Genomic DNA, 15553 nt, shown 5'->3' on the forward strand with positions numbered 1-15553 from the left:
ATGCCCTTTTCTTGTTGTTCGAGTTTGATAGGCACAAAGCTCTCAGCCAGGGACACATATCCAGCTTGTGATTCATCTGGAATGAATGGGAGATCCTCAGCCCAAAAGCATCCTCAGAAGAGTCTGGTAACTTTACTTTCTGCATATTATTGCCTCAGGGCACACAGCAGTGTAAAATACCAAGAAAGATCTCCATTAAAGATTTACATCCCAGGGAGGAAACAGCCCAGGAGACCCATTACAGAGAAACACACAAAGCTTTCAGAGGCGAGCGGTCTCACAGGTTGCATCATTCACAGATTTTAATTCTCATAACAAATAAGCAGGAATACTCTACTGATAAAAGCAGAAGTAGCATGTGCCCAGACACAGTACCTGTTCCTGCTTTGCTATTCATGTTTTGACTGCTATCAGAAACTGCAGGTGGCTCCAGACCCAGGTATGCCTTTATCAGGAAACTCAGCTCTGCAAATGCCTCATCCAATTCATCTGCAGAAAGGGATAAGCATTTGGTGAAAAAACAAGCTTCCATCAGAACAAAGTCACAAATCACAGAAAATGCAATCTCAACTCATGCATTCTTAACTCATCCAGCTCATCTCTGAAAAATCTTCCTCTTCATAAGCAGTACATTCAAGCAAATAATCTGGAATTCAGCTCGAAGTTTCTACACTCTATTCTACAGTTTGGTTTACCGTGTTTTAGGGTATTTTTTTTAATGCTTTATTTTAACTGTAAGCTCCATAAACCCTTGACAATGACTACAGATAATGTTTTTGTTACCACTATGATATAAATATTTCACCATCACTGTGATGAACTGAAAAGTGACCTCAACAAAAGGGCACATGCTGAATGAATTAGAGAAAGATTCCTCTCCACCTTCTGCTGCCCTCAATCCCTTAATATCAAGAAACAAACATTGGTTTTAATGAAATATTGACCACTCATGTGTTGCCTGTCTCAGGCTGGAAGACTTGAACAAGTTACTAATTAGAAGAATCCGACAAGGAAAATCACTGCAGCAGCCTCTTCTTTATAGTAAGATGCATATCAGCTGTCAATTCAACACTTGAAAAAGTCTATCTGGTCCAGAGATAATTAGATCTGTTAGGTCAAAAGCTTCTCTGACCCCTACTCAGAAGCTAACAGACAATTAACATAAATCACTGAACATCTGTTTGACATTCTTACAGGAGACAACTCTTAGTGTTGCTGAGTTCAATTATTTGGTTTCCTTTCTAGATGGGCCTTGAGACAACTTGGACACAAAATAATTCACTCCTGACAAATCTCCAGAGTGTTTGGATTCCCGAGACAAAAACGAACACAGCAAATCAATGATGGGATCCACCTGTTGTTGTAACAGTCCATTTACTGCTGTAACATGAGAAGTCAGGTTTAAAGCATAAAATTAACTCACCTGTGCTGATTACTGCATCAAAGTATCCTGGGATATCCTCACTTATTCTGATGTACATGTCCACTCTGGATACTGCTTCTTCTATCTCTGGCCTGCTGAATAATCCTGTCCTTCGCAGATGTCCCTCATATTTTACTTTGTTCATTGGTACCACCAGGATGTATCTGGGTTTAAAGTAGGTAGTTTTCAAGCTACGCACACCCTTTAGAATGAAACAGAAAAGCACATTTTGTTCCTGAAACTGAGTGTCCATTGAATTTATACCTGAGCTGAGGACAACTCTACTTATCACAAAGCACTGTAAAAGCAGTACTGGTAACTTGAATCCAAAATCTCAAGATCTGGAATCCAGCTTGACAAAAGAGGTAAGCTCCAGGTGAAGTGCCACGATGTCTACATGTGACAAGTGTTATAAGAATAGCACTACTTTATTCTAAACACACTTTTAAAGGAAACCCTTCAATCAAATTCTTACAGCGATTTAAAGCAGCATACTTCATCATACTTCTGATTTAGGTACCAATCCTGAACTTTCAGCAGCTCTCATTTTACACCAACTCATATATTGAATAATCTTTTCTCTCTCCTTCTACATAAATAAAACAGAATACTCTAACCATGGAGCCCTATAATATGATATTGCCACTGCTTGTGACACTGAGTTTCCAAGGCTTCAGAACTAAGGCTTGTCCTGCTCCCTCTGGACATCTCTTGACTTACCCTTATCTTTGTTTTACTTGGCTCAGCTGTGACAGCAATTTCTTTTGTTGACCAGGTGTGATAGCTATCTGATTTTTTTTCTCTTAGTGTAGTAAAACCATAGTTTTATTTAGATAGCAGTAACAAGCAATTGTTCCAGGTACTATGGGATGTTTACGACTGAACGTAATAATATAGAGTAGATAAATAAGAGCCAAGTACAATAGCAGAGACCTGAAGAAGCTGAGACAGGACACAGTGCAAAGGAGTACAGACACAGGACAATAGCAGATGGGGCAAAGGCCTGACAGTGCAGATCTCACAGCAATAAACATGTCAGTAGTAGTCATTAAAAAAATGCAGCTCTGGAGGTGGACAACACTGGTTAAAAGGGGGACAAGAAAAAACAGTGTGTAGCACACATAATAGGAATCCTATATAACCCAGAGCTGCAGACCAGTGACAAAAGAGAAAGGTGTAAATGTGTGCTACCAAAAACATAAAGAAGTTCTCAAGAGGATCTCAGGAAGAAAAAGAAGCTACTAACATGAATATCCTCTGAGCAAAGGACTCAAATGTTGACAACTCATTTTAAAAACCCCCTAACAACTACAAAGGCAAAACACCTTTCCCTTTTTAGGACCAAAATTCTTCAGAGATTACAAAAGAATAGCAAACGATTGTTTTGACCATTTTGGAAAAACACCAATATCAAGGATCATTGTATTGCACGGTGATGAACAAATTATCTTGAGATCATACACATTACTGCAGTACAGAAATTGCAGGGAAGCTTACTTTGTTTTCACTGAGGCATGCTTCTTTGCTAAAGTGGGCAGGAATAGAAAGGAACTAATATGATAAAACTGAACGCTATTGTTCCATCAGAACTGAAAGCCACATGCTTAAAACTGGGGATTCCCATAATAATTCAATAGTCAAATATAAGCAAAATCATACAGCAAGCAATAACTGGCTGAACACTTACTGGTTTTTAATTTGCTTAGCATGCTAGGTACGAAACTGTACTTTGATTCATTCAAAAAAGTTTCAGGGAATAATTCTGGGGAAAATCCTATTAATTTTGGTGAAAAATAGAAGGGAGAATTTGGGGCACAAATCTTGGCATCTGGCTATATGGCCACCTACAGGCAGCTATGTTTGTAAATTTTCAGAGATGAAACAAGCAGCAGAAAGCATCGCTACATTCAAGGCTAGGAACATCCTCCACATCTCAAGCCACACCATGAGTTATGTCTCTTTCTGATCAGGAAGTAATGTAGCAAACAATTTACATGACCACAAACTTCATCGGAATAGGAAGGCGGCCCATCAGGGATGGACAGGGAAGAGAAATAAAGAAGAGATACAGAAAGTTCTTGGTGTGCCCAATAAATTTACTACATGGAGACTATAGGTTGAGTGACTATCTAATGTGAAATGAGAAAAAGTGACCTTAAAATAAAGAATGAGAAAATGCAGAAGTTGAAACTGTTTGAAAGCAAGGAGATACTCAGAAAATTAGAAAAAAAATAATTTGAGTTTCCTGAGATTCTATATGAGAATCATAAAATGATAGAATGGCCTGCGTTGAAAAGGACCACAATGATCATCCAGTTTCAACCCCCCTGCTATGTGCAGGGTCACCAACCAGGCTGCCCAGAGCCACATCCAGCCTGGTCTTGAATGCCTGTGGGGATGGGGCATCCACAATCTCCTTGGGCAACCTGTTCCAGTGTGTAACCTCCCTCTATGTGAAAAACTTCCTCCTAATATTTAACCTATACCTCCCCTGTCTCAGTTTAAAACCATTCTGCCTTGTCCTATCACCACCCTCACAAACAGCCATTCCGCCTCCTGTTTATGTGCTCCTTTCCAGTATTGGAAGGCCACTATGGCTCCCACTTCTTGGAGCCTTGTCTTCTCCAAGCCAAACAAGCCCAGTTCCCTCAACCTTTCTTCACAGGGGAGATGCTCCAGCCCTCTGATCATCTTAGTGGCCCTCCTCTGGACCATTCTAAGAGCTCCACGTCCTTCCTGTACTCAGGTCAAGAAAGGCCAAAGGGCTACCTGAGTTAAAGATGCCCATCCATTCAAAGTTTCTTCAGTTAATAGCATGGGGTTATGGAAAAGACATAACTAACATTTACCTCATTTCCTCTGACTCCACAGCCTGGATCTATAACCAGCATCAAATGCAAAGGAGTATGATCTTAGGGAGGAGACAAGGTGTACAAGGTGGAATCACTGTCCAGCTCGAGAAAAGGGTAGATGCCACACCAAGGGACACAGCTTACTGGGCATGGTTAGGACAGGTTGATGGTTGGATTAGATGATCTTTGTAGTCTTTTCCAACCTTAATGACCCTATGATTCTACTTACAGTTCTGGGAGCATAATGAAACACGTGAGCCACTCTGCCACAAAGCCCTCGGCTGGAACATGCAGCTCCTCTGTTACTATCCAGATATTCATGGCTGCACAAGCAAATGAAAAGCACTGCAAATGTGCTTTCTCCAGTGCATACTGTGTGTCAGAATTGCAGCAGCTTCACTAACTGCAAGTGTGGACTCAGAGAGATGTAAATGTTAAAATCTGCGTCAGTCTCCTTTATCAGTAAAAGATATACTGTAGATTAAAGGGAATGAATCGCTCTAAATTTTTAGTCTCAGCCTATGGACCATAATTAAAATTTCTTCTAATGGTGTTAAATCACTTTTGTTATGGGCCTAGCAGAAGATAATGGAGTTGGATAATTTCTTTTCAGGTACATAACTCACCATTATTGTTTCTCATCTGCTAGAAGAGACCACAGTGATACGAGAGTGCACATTATAACTATGTGACCTCAAAACTTCAGTGACAAAGAAGTTTCTTAGCTGTCTGTCCATGACAACAACTTCAGTAATATCCAGGAGTGTAGTAGTATCTATGAACTTGTAGCAATCCCTTAGAGGTAGAGCTAAGCCCTACTAACACAGTGAAACGCAGAAACACTCAATATCATGTTTTGGGCACTCCATAGAGTCTCTTGTTCTGGAAGCTTATGTAGATAGGTGGAGCTTTGGATTTTAGCAGGAAATGAAGCCTGCCTTTTCTCTTTGTTTCCTCAACCCTTGCCTAATATACCATCTAAGGTAATGAAATGTTCTTAATTAGAGAACGAGATAAAATGTTGTTATTTGGGGATTCCAATAGATAGGTTTTGGCACATTGTTGTGACTTAGTTTCCTAACACAGCAAGACTTTTGAGATTCTGCCATCTGTGCATGTGCACTTGAGAAATCTCAAAGAAGGTAAAATAATCCCTTACAGAGATTCCATCTTTTAACAATTCTGCCCCAAATATTGCCTCCTCTGTTACCTCATCAGGAAAGGAGAAGCATAGCATTGTTTTAGGGAATGTGCAGCTCTAGGCCAGCCCTTCTCTAAGCTGGGGATAGGTGGAAAGAATATGGATGAAAAGTTGAGGATACCATAATGGAAATACCAATGACATGGAGGGGAGATAAGGTGACTGAAGATGGGAAAAACTGACTAAGAAATTTTAATATGCCAGCCATGGGGTGCACATGACTAAAAGTGGGTATCTGTAAAGGAAATGTTAGGTATTGTTTCATGCATAGACAAAGGAGAGCTACTTGATGCAAGCAGAGGAATTAAAGATACCATTCATTCAACCCAAAGAATGCATCTCCAGTGACACTAATGAAGCCCAACAAAGTCACTAAAATCCATCCAGGGAACCTGTTTTGGCAGGGGGGTTGGACTCAGTGATCTCTGGAGGTCCCTTCCAACCCCTACGATTCTGTGATTTTGGGATTCCGTGATCCACAGCAGGCCTGGTGTAAGGCCTTAGAATACCTCCAAAGTCACTAAGTTGATAAGTCTAGGCTGCTGAAATAAAACTCAGTCAAAATGCATGAACTTCTCCCCGCAGCAGTTCTCACAAAATTATTTATTCAAAAATGTTTAAGCAAGATCGATTCTTACCTCTAATTCTAAATGAATACATGTTGCAAGACCCTCTCTGGCAATTGAATCCACAGTGTCTCTTCCAAGTCCATAGTAATAGCCACTGTATTTGAAGGTTGCTATAAACTTCCCCTGAAATTCAAAACAGTGAATATAATGACAAAGGAAGTATTTTAATGAAAACCACTTTCTTAAAGGAGCATAATTACTGTGAACTTCTTAGCTTGCTTTACCAACAGATTTTCTCCCTGACTAAATCATCAATGATAATAAGGCCAGTGGGAACACAACATTTGCAGAGGAGAGCACATAGCTGGTCTGCAGGGCAAGGGCTTGTATGTTGTTCATGGATAATAAAACACCAGAGCCTTGAAAACAAGCTGCTGACAGGTTACAGCTTTCATTGGTTATTCATTCGCTCTGTAAAAAAGCAGAATCTAAAACAAAGGGGCATCCTTTTTTTTGACAATACATCAAACCATATGGCTATGCCATATAAAATAGAAGGTGCCAAAGAAAAGAGGACAGAAACAATCCTGCAAGGAGAATGCATAATTGGCCAAGAAATTTCAAAGTTAATACCTAACAACTGAAAATTTGGTTTCCAGCAGTATGTCTAGAGAAATGTAAGCAAAACTGCTTCATTACTGAGAGTTACTATTAAGAACCATTAAAATCAGTCACTTAAGACTGTGTTGGCTCCCTTGTTTGTACATGTACAAATAATGAGCTCTGTTGTGGCTTTTCAAGCCAAAATTTTATTGCAGGCAGCAAAAGACATCAGAAACACTAGCTGGAGGCACAATGCCTTTAGGGGGAATTTGCTAAAATTCAAAAGACTGCATTCCCTTCAGGGTTACTGGAAAATTTAGAAGGGAGATGACAGATATTTCACAAATTTATGCTTCTTGTACCCACACTAGATACTTGTACATGCAAATAAGATTATTTCTACTTTATAATGCTATTTAAAGATTCCTACTGTCCATTAGACCTACAGAATAGCTTCTGTGTATGCATACAGAAGAAAGGACAACATAAATATACAGTGAACTTTTGGTTGTTTTATATGAGCTTTCATATTCATTCACATAACTGTGAATGATGACTTGGATGGAAAAGTTGAGTTAACTCTGTAGCAAACAGTCCTGCCAGAATACCAGTGAGGTACTCACCTCCTTCAACATTTTGTCAAATGCTTCTTGAGAAACAAAATGATAATCAAGTCTGTTTTCTTCACCAAAGTAAGCTGCCCTGGTGGTGTGACAGGGACTGGAAGATAAATGGTGTAATAAAGAAAGAACCTGTTTTCAATCACAGAAGCAGCCATGGGTTAGGATGGGGAGAAAAAAGGAAGAGTTCTACAAATCATTTTATTTTTAAGAAGAGAAGAAATATGAGAAATATAAAGAGGTGCAAATCATACCACTAATGCTGCATGTTTGAAAGATTAACTCATAAATACACACAAAAAAGTTTAAATGTAACATTACATTTTGGCTGTAAATCCCCTCCAACCCAGGATAGCCAGAGCTGAAGCTGTCATAGCACCCTGTAATAGAGAAACGATGAAACCATTTTTTCCCAGTTATGTCAGCTTGTGAATGATATAAAGTAGAATCCTGAATACAGAAAAGGAGACCAGGAGTTAGGCTGAACTATGAGGTTAAGAAAGAGATACAAAGACCAATCTTTAAATAGTGCCCTAATATCAAGAGGAGATATAGTCCTGAAACTAGGGAGATAAGTGGGACACAAGGCAAGAAAAGTAATTGCCTGTCACCATGTAAGGATAATGGGATAAGCCTCAGAAATGGAAACTTAACTACCAGAAAAAAAAACCAACACAAAATCAAAACACTAAAACAAAACCAGTCCAGAAAGCCCCAGCAAAGTAGCAACATTGGATTGAGCTTGGATTAATACCAGCTTTGCTATTCAGTGGCTCATGTTCTTAGGAAATGATATTTTGCTAATTGTTTCTGGTTTGATTTTGTTTTTAATTTTCACATTGTTGGATAACAGGAATAAAAACATGACACGGAATTCACACTGACAGCATTTTCTCCTTAACTGCTGTTGGACTGTTTTGGAAAGTATGGCAAAATACATACCATGCTAGTATACCACCTACTGGGTTCACCCATGTTGCCACATTTCTTGAGAAGGTTTTAATAGATTTTCAAGAGATAGGGAGAGGTAATTTAGAGATTAGAGCTGGAAATGATAGAAAACAGAACCAGTAGCCACTTCATACCAAGTCAGTATTGTCTGGAACATGGGCCAAAGACTCAACTCTTGCTTTTCTAGCCTAGGATTTGCCCAGAGCATTGCTATTCTGAGTCATTAATTCTCTTTCTTTCTTTTCTTTTCACATCAGGAAGCAATGGCAAATGAGAACAGTGTGCTACACATGGAGTCTGTAAAATAGCACTTCAAAGGGCTGATTTTTTCTTAAGATATTATGAACGCATCCAGCTTTAAAGGTCAATCCTGAGCACAAGCCAGATGGTTTGAGGGTCTAATTTCACTTTATTTTTTGAAACACTTTTAAACATTACAACCCTTTTTAATTGCAAAGCCATGTTTACATTCAAACTGCTTAAGTATCTTGCATGAAATACATTTTTAATGAGTGGAATGTTTGAAATTTAAAAGAGTAAGCCATAAAATTGCTTAAATCTCCACTGAATAATTAAAATACAACTTTGCTTTATGGTTGCAATTATCTGCTCTGTTAAGATTCTGTCTCTATTCCCCTTTACTCCCCCCCCCCTCGTGCATAAAACTTTTAGAAAGTAAAATAGTATAAACAGTATAAAAACAATGCTCCTGAAAAAAAAACAAAGCAAAACAAAACTCAACACACAGTGCTTAGAAAATTTCAATTGACATTCAATTAGTTTGTAATTTCCCATCTCATCTTTCAAAACATAGCAATTTTTTTTAGGTAAAGAAAATACATTTTTCCAATTGCATAACCCTTTCAGGTTTTTTCTTAAAATGCCCTTTTTGGTTTGCTCATTTATAGCCATGTGCTGGATTGGGTCATTAATCTGAGCACAGTGCAGGCATGTAAGCTTCTTCACTGTGGAATAGTGTGTTAGCCAAAAAAGCTATACCAGATATTGAGGGACATTTTTTAGTGGGCATGGTGGTGATGGGTTGATGATTGGACTGGATGACCTTTTTTCCAACCTCAATGATTCTGTGTTATTACATCAACATGCAGATTGTGATTCCACCATGCTGTGAAACTGAGAAATATTTCTCAAATATTCACATGCCCATGATCCCTTTCTTCCAACTTATGCTCAGTACCCAGGACAGCGTGAATATGGATCCAAGATGTTGTGGCAAATACCATATATACGAAACTATGGCCAAGGTATGATTCAAAAAAATGAACAGATAAAATTGTGTGATTACAAAAACAAACAATTGAGAAAGAGTGATAAAATAGAGGAGAGACAGTATAACAGGCATACAGGGTTTCAGATCAGTGCCATATAGCATGTGGATCTATAAGAGGATCTCTGGAAATTAGCTACCATGAATAATGGGGTGAGTAGACAAAAGGAACAGCTTGTACCACCTAGTTTTAGGTGCCAGACAGTGGCGATTTGACTTAGTCACAATTCCTATCTGTGGGCACTGAAGATAGTTACGTGATTCACAAAAGCTGAATCTTCCCTGGAAAGAGCTGGTTTCTCTCCACTAAATACACAGGGAGCCCAAGGCAGAAAGGATCCTAATTCAGGCCTTTCAGAGTGGGAGAATTACTCCTCCCAGCAGGTGGTGAAGGCTGAAAAGTGCCATTTACTTTGATAGCACTACTTGCAAGATAATAAACTGGTCCAGCAATTGCACTTGCTTCTTGCCTAGCTTCTGGATGCAGCGTGCACATGCATGCTAATGTGTTTACATGCAGGTACGTTATAAAAATTTAAGAGAAATGGATACATATCTAAACAGATGTTTAGACTGAAGGGCATGTGTGAGAGTAGATAGAACAGATCAATAAGCAGAATATAAATGACACTTTTTTTGTTTGCTTCCTTGTGGTTCACCTTTGAAAAGAACAAAATAATTTAAATGGCATTTCTTTTAAAGAAAGTATCTGATGACTTCAGGCAATTAAGCACTACGAAAAGAGATAAAATGCACAGCTACTAACATTTATTGGTTGTATTTAACTTTTAACTTCTTTGGGGGAAAAAAAAAGAAACAATAAAAAAACCCAGCAATTTAAGTCTTGATCTCTGTGTTCTTTTAACCTCAAGGAGTGAACTTACCCATATCTGAAGAAATTATTGAACTGTCTGCAGATCCTATGAGTAAGCTCTCTCTTCCCACAGGCAAGAGGGCCAACCAATACCAGCATGGGATAGGGAGCATCGAGATTAGGTAAAGTGCTACAAGAAAGAAAACAAGGAGGCATTAGGTTACTTAGAAATAAAATCTTCACAACATTGCATAAAGCCTCTGCAGAGACTTTATCATCATTTCCACTAATTTCCTCTATCCATCACACTATTCATTGTTCACAGCATAGATTAAGATCAGGAAAAGCGTGTGCTCAGTTTGACACACTCTAAACATAAAAACAGAACAGAATGCCACAATAAAGACCCCTGGGTCTCTTTTGCTGAGGGTATAATATTAAGTGTACAATATCTTCTCTGATTTACAGTCTTTTTGAAGTTGCCTCTGCAGTTATAGCATTGCTGGGTTTTGTTAAGAGTTTTCCAATTCTATTGCAGGGATGGTAATATTTTAATAATCGGGACAATAAGCCTGGAGTGAACCCCAACTCAGGCCTACAAATCTTTATGTACTACTGCATATATTCTTGCTAACCTTGCCAGATGAAGGTAGTAATTTGTGAAGAGCTCTTCAGTTCAGTACAATGAGAGACACTAAAAAACTTAAACTCCACTGAACACAAATAAAACTACAATGAAAGAAATCAAATCATTGCAAAAACACAAAGCCTTCACTTTGGCTCCATTTTCTCCATGCTGTGCAGATGGTTTGATTCTTGAATTTCTTCTTCCAGCTTTAAATACTGGAATAAATGGTATTTCTGCATTTCTGAAAGTCCAGCAATTTAGGCATATAGAATAGAATGCAACATTAAACTCTCATTTTTAAATCTCAGTTGGGCTGTGAGATCATGCCACTTGATAATATGTCAAAAATAGCTGAAATAATTTCAGAAACACACATTTTTAACTAATGAGCAGCTTTAAAAACAACTTCAATTTTAAAGGAAGAAAACCACCTCTGTGCACTAAGATTGCATTTAATGTGATTTACAGCAGGTGAGCATAAATTCCTGAAAACAGATTCCTTTCTTTTAACTCTTCCCTTGCACGTGACAAGATCCACAAGAAGTAATGATGGCCATCAAACACAAACATGGGGAGAAATATAAATAGATAAATAAATAAATAAAATCGCAGTAATAGCTTTACCTCTATTTAGGTTCAACAAAACAACTCCATCTTCTACCAGATTATACGGACGTAATGGGACTGAATGTTTGAGAAGCACCGAGATAATAATGTAATTCAGTATCCCAGTTCTCCAGTGAAGTAGATAAATACTACCCTCACAGAAGACATAGCACACACACACCTAATAAATTGGCTGGCTTGAGGCTGTATATATGTGGGGTTACTAAATTGTAAAATGAAGCAAGACCCTGGTCCAGTGCTCCATTTACTGGACTATTTTCAAGCAAGAGAGCAGCAGCACCATTTAGAGACCTAAGGTTGTTTTGGTTGTTTATAAATGTACTGTGACATTTACAAAAATTAGACAACATTAACACAATAAGCTTATTAGCAGAATCACAGAATAATTTTGAGTTGGAAGGGATCTTTAAAGGTCAGCTAGCCCAACTTCCCTGCAAGGAACAGGGACATCTACAGCAAGATCAGGGTGCTCAGAGCCTATTTAGTTGGGATTGTCACTCTCTCTAAATAAATTCCCATTACTAGAACAGAGAACATACCTTCATATTCCTTGGATTTATTTTCCACAATACCATCTCTCATTACATCACCACTTACCTATTTTCAGAAGCCTTGGTTTTGCTAAAATGTAAAAGCAGGATCTGGTAAGGAGTTCTTGGTTTATTTAATGTTCATCTTTCAACTTTCTTTAGTGAGCAGAGCAATACACAGCTGTGAACAGTTAATAGATTTCAAGGCCAGAAGGGACTCATGATCATCTAGCCAGATCCCCTTCATCATGCTGGCTCCCCAGATCAGTTCTTGTTTCAAGCCTGATGCTGAGGGTTCTGTCAGAGCATATTTTAATTAAAACGTTCCAGTTGTGGAGATTTCTTGGTACCCATGGTAAATTGTTCCAATGGTTAATTACATTCATTGTTAAAAATAATCCTGCCCTCTTTTTTCTCTGAATAAATTTATCCTCAAAAGCCAGATAGTAAGTCTCATCATGTGCTTGCCCAATAGACTGAAGAGCCCTCTGTTATTAAATTTCCACTCCCCCCACAGCATTTATAACTATGTCAAGCCACCTTTTTAAATGTCACATGCATTTAGAGTCAGGGAAAAAATATACATAATATTGTTCAGTGGTCTGTTACTATGTAATTAAAGATAGCATCAGGAGGCACACAGAGAGGGAATGGCATAAGTAACTTATGCTAATATTTTCTGACTGGAGTAAGTAACAGTATAACCTTTTCCTTTGATTTCAGGCTTTATTTTTAATAGAAATATTACTAAAACCAGAATTAATTATAAACTCATCTAACAAGATAGATGCAAATGAACTACACCAATCTTGTTCCAGTAAGCAGTTTATAGCGTGGAAGACAGCAACGTATCATCATTAGGAAGATTTCATTAATGACTGTGTTGTGTATTTTCCAGCTGAGCATAGGCAAACATTTGAAGCATCATTAACAATTTTGGTCAGTACCATAAATATTGCTTTGCTTATTTATATGTTTGTGTACACGATGCCTCTAAAAGAGTTGTTCCTTTCTAGCAATGAAGATACACATGCACAATCCAATAAACAAATATTTAAATAAGGCCTATGTCTGCATTGGAAGAAATCCATGCCTTTAGGTAAAACTATTCTTGTTCGTTTGGTTGGTTGGCTTTTCTTTTTTTTTTTAATAGGCTGATACAAATTCTCAGAGCTATCATCACCACAGGGATAGTTCTTATCTGTCATCATGAAGCCCAGAAATAAAACCAGCTTTGCAACACAGACGTCTAAAAATGTAAATTAAGTCACTGAATCATGGATCTTGAATCACGTTACTTAGCTATGAATTAAGATGCCCATAATGATGCTAAGACAGGATGTTGGGCACAAACTGATTTCAACACCCACTGTAGCTGATAAAATAACAAACCACTTATATGTCATTGTATCTTCCATCAGCGTACGTCAAAGCACATTCCAAACTTATCAAGCAACTATCATAATTCATCTACAGAGCAGCAAAGTATGCTGATTTCCATTTTCTAAATGAGAAATAAGACAGAATGAAGTCACCTGGCATGACAATGGCAATGTCAGAAAAAGAACATTGATTTGCTTTTCCCTTCTGTTCTTTAAATGGCAGACAGCATCATCTCCTCCCACAGGCACAAACTGGACTTCCTTAAGTACAAACTCAAAGATTTTGCCTTATGAATATAAAAATGTGTCCCAGAGCCACAAAATAAAGCCATTTTGCTCACACCAGTACGCCAGTAGCGTGAAGAGGAATAAGCAGAACAGGAAGAAATGTTTTACAGCTCTCTTCTCCCTCTAGAGACTTTCAAATTGCCTTTTAGAAATAGAAATTTTACATCTCTCATTTATGGTGCAAATGGCCATCTGTTTCAACAGATTGTTTAAAAGAAATGGAGTTGTGGACAATCTGTCTCAGACTTCTGAGGTGAACGACTAACTTCATTTCATAATCCATTTCAACCAAACAAGATCTGCCTAATTCGCAGACTGCTAACGGAATACGATGGAACATGTCCTCTTCATTAGATTAATTTAAAGGTGGGAGAGGGACAGAAAAATGTCCCTCTAAATATGCCAACATATTCTGCTTTACATGAGTGCCACCCTCAGGAGCAGATGTGAAGTGGAGGTAAGCTTACCTGTCAAAGATTCTCTGGGGCTGCAGCATGCTATACATAAGCTGAGTCATATGATCTTTAGCAGCAACAACTTCTGGAGGAGGGTCATATTGATTCACAGCATCAACCTGTCTCCAGAGTTTAGGGACAAAAGAAGGGAGAAGGGCTGTGATGTAATTTCCAACTGCAATGCGTTTCTAAGATCACTATGAATAATGAGGGCTTCATATTTTTGAGGGTCAGTCTTTGCGTTTGGCTTGTCTACAAGCACTCTGCTACATAAATGTTTTTGGGAGATTTAAACACAGTCTGATAGATGGATGGAAGGTAGCCAGAAGTAGCTCCCCATCGTTAATATATTCAACCTTTTACTGGAAAGAAAACAGGATGCTACATAAGACACAAGGTAATTCTGCTCAGGTTTTAATTATCCATTAATTTGCATCCTCTCAGTGCTGGTGGAAGATGCCAAATTAAAATCCTTGGGGACTGAAGCCATTCATTTATTTGTTAGAAGAGGAACAGAATGGGTATTAACGAAGTAAGCAAACTGCAATTTTCTCCTGACAAAGCATTTCTGCCTTTCCTGGGAGGAAGAGCATTGAAACTACAAGGATTCTCCCTATTTATTCTATTGAGGGTATTGACCTCCAATGGGCTGTATTTATTTTATTTTTTTGTTATTAATGCTTGCCTCTCCTATAATAACCTGAGGAAAGGACTTTTGAAGTAACTTCAACCACACAAAAGTTGTGTGCTAGTCTCAATCAGTCATCTAGGCTTACTTTTACAGTCCATAAAGAAAGAAAGATTTCTTGACTATATGTGTGTAGAAGGAAAGCAGATTGTTACATGAGACAAAGAATAAGATCAACATCTCTGGTATCATCCATTCATATTCATGATAGCAAGAGGCTGGCATTAAACAAGAGCCTTGATCCCTGAAGTTTATGTAGCTGAAGATAGGAGTGACGAATTTCCTGTAAGGATCTTTTATACATTTTTTTTTAAGAATTCTTCCCTTAAATCCAACGCCAATATGCAACTGTTAATCCTAGCAGTTCTAGCTATAGCAGCACTAGAAGAAAAGGTTTATATTACAATAGAAAGTTACTGTAAGTAGCCTGAGGAGTTATCTGAAGGGAAGAAGATTTTACAGAGAAAGCTATATTGAGTAGACCTGGAAATAAGTATCATTATAACATCCAGAACACATTATAAAAGAACACATTATAACCACAGCTGCTAAGTAAATATTCTGCCCAGAAAGGCTGTGGATGCTCCATCCCTGGAGGTATTCAAGGCCAGGTTGGATGGGGCCCTGGGCAGCC

At 38.3% G+C, this 15553-nt stretch overlaps 1 protein-coding gene across 1 annotated transcript in view; it reads right to left on the reverse strand.

Annotated features, from left to right (window-relative positions):
* The window catches only part of LRGUK (leucine rich repeats and guanylate kinase domain containing), a 50289-nt gene that overhangs the window by 18974 nt on the left and 15762 nt on the right, over window positions 1-15553 (reverse strand). Inside the window, exons 10-15 of the mRNA XM_010710159.3 lie at window positions 14244-14350; window positions 10392-10511; window positions 7272-7368; window positions 6115-6228; window positions 1424-1625; window positions 376-489 (exon numbers count right to left, since the gene is read on the reverse strand). Of these exons, the coding sequence (XP_010708461.1) occupies window positions 376-489; window positions 1424-1625; window positions 6115-6228; window positions 7272-7368; window positions 10392-10511; window positions 14244-14350 (754 nt within the window). The remainder of the gene's footprint in view (window positions 1-375; window positions 490-1423; window positions 1626-6114; window positions 6229-7271; window positions 7369-10391; window positions 10512-14243; window positions 14351-15553) is intronic.

This window comes from Meleagris gallopavo, chromosome 1 (assembly GCF_000146605.3).
Source record: "Meleagris gallopavo isolate NT-WF06-2002-E0010 breed Aviagen turkey brand Nicholas breeding stock chromosome 1, Turkey_5.1, whole genome shotgun sequence".
Classification (NCBI taxonomy): domain Eukaryota; kingdom Metazoa; phylum Chordata; class Aves; order Galliformes; family Phasianidae; genus Meleagris; species Meleagris gallopavo.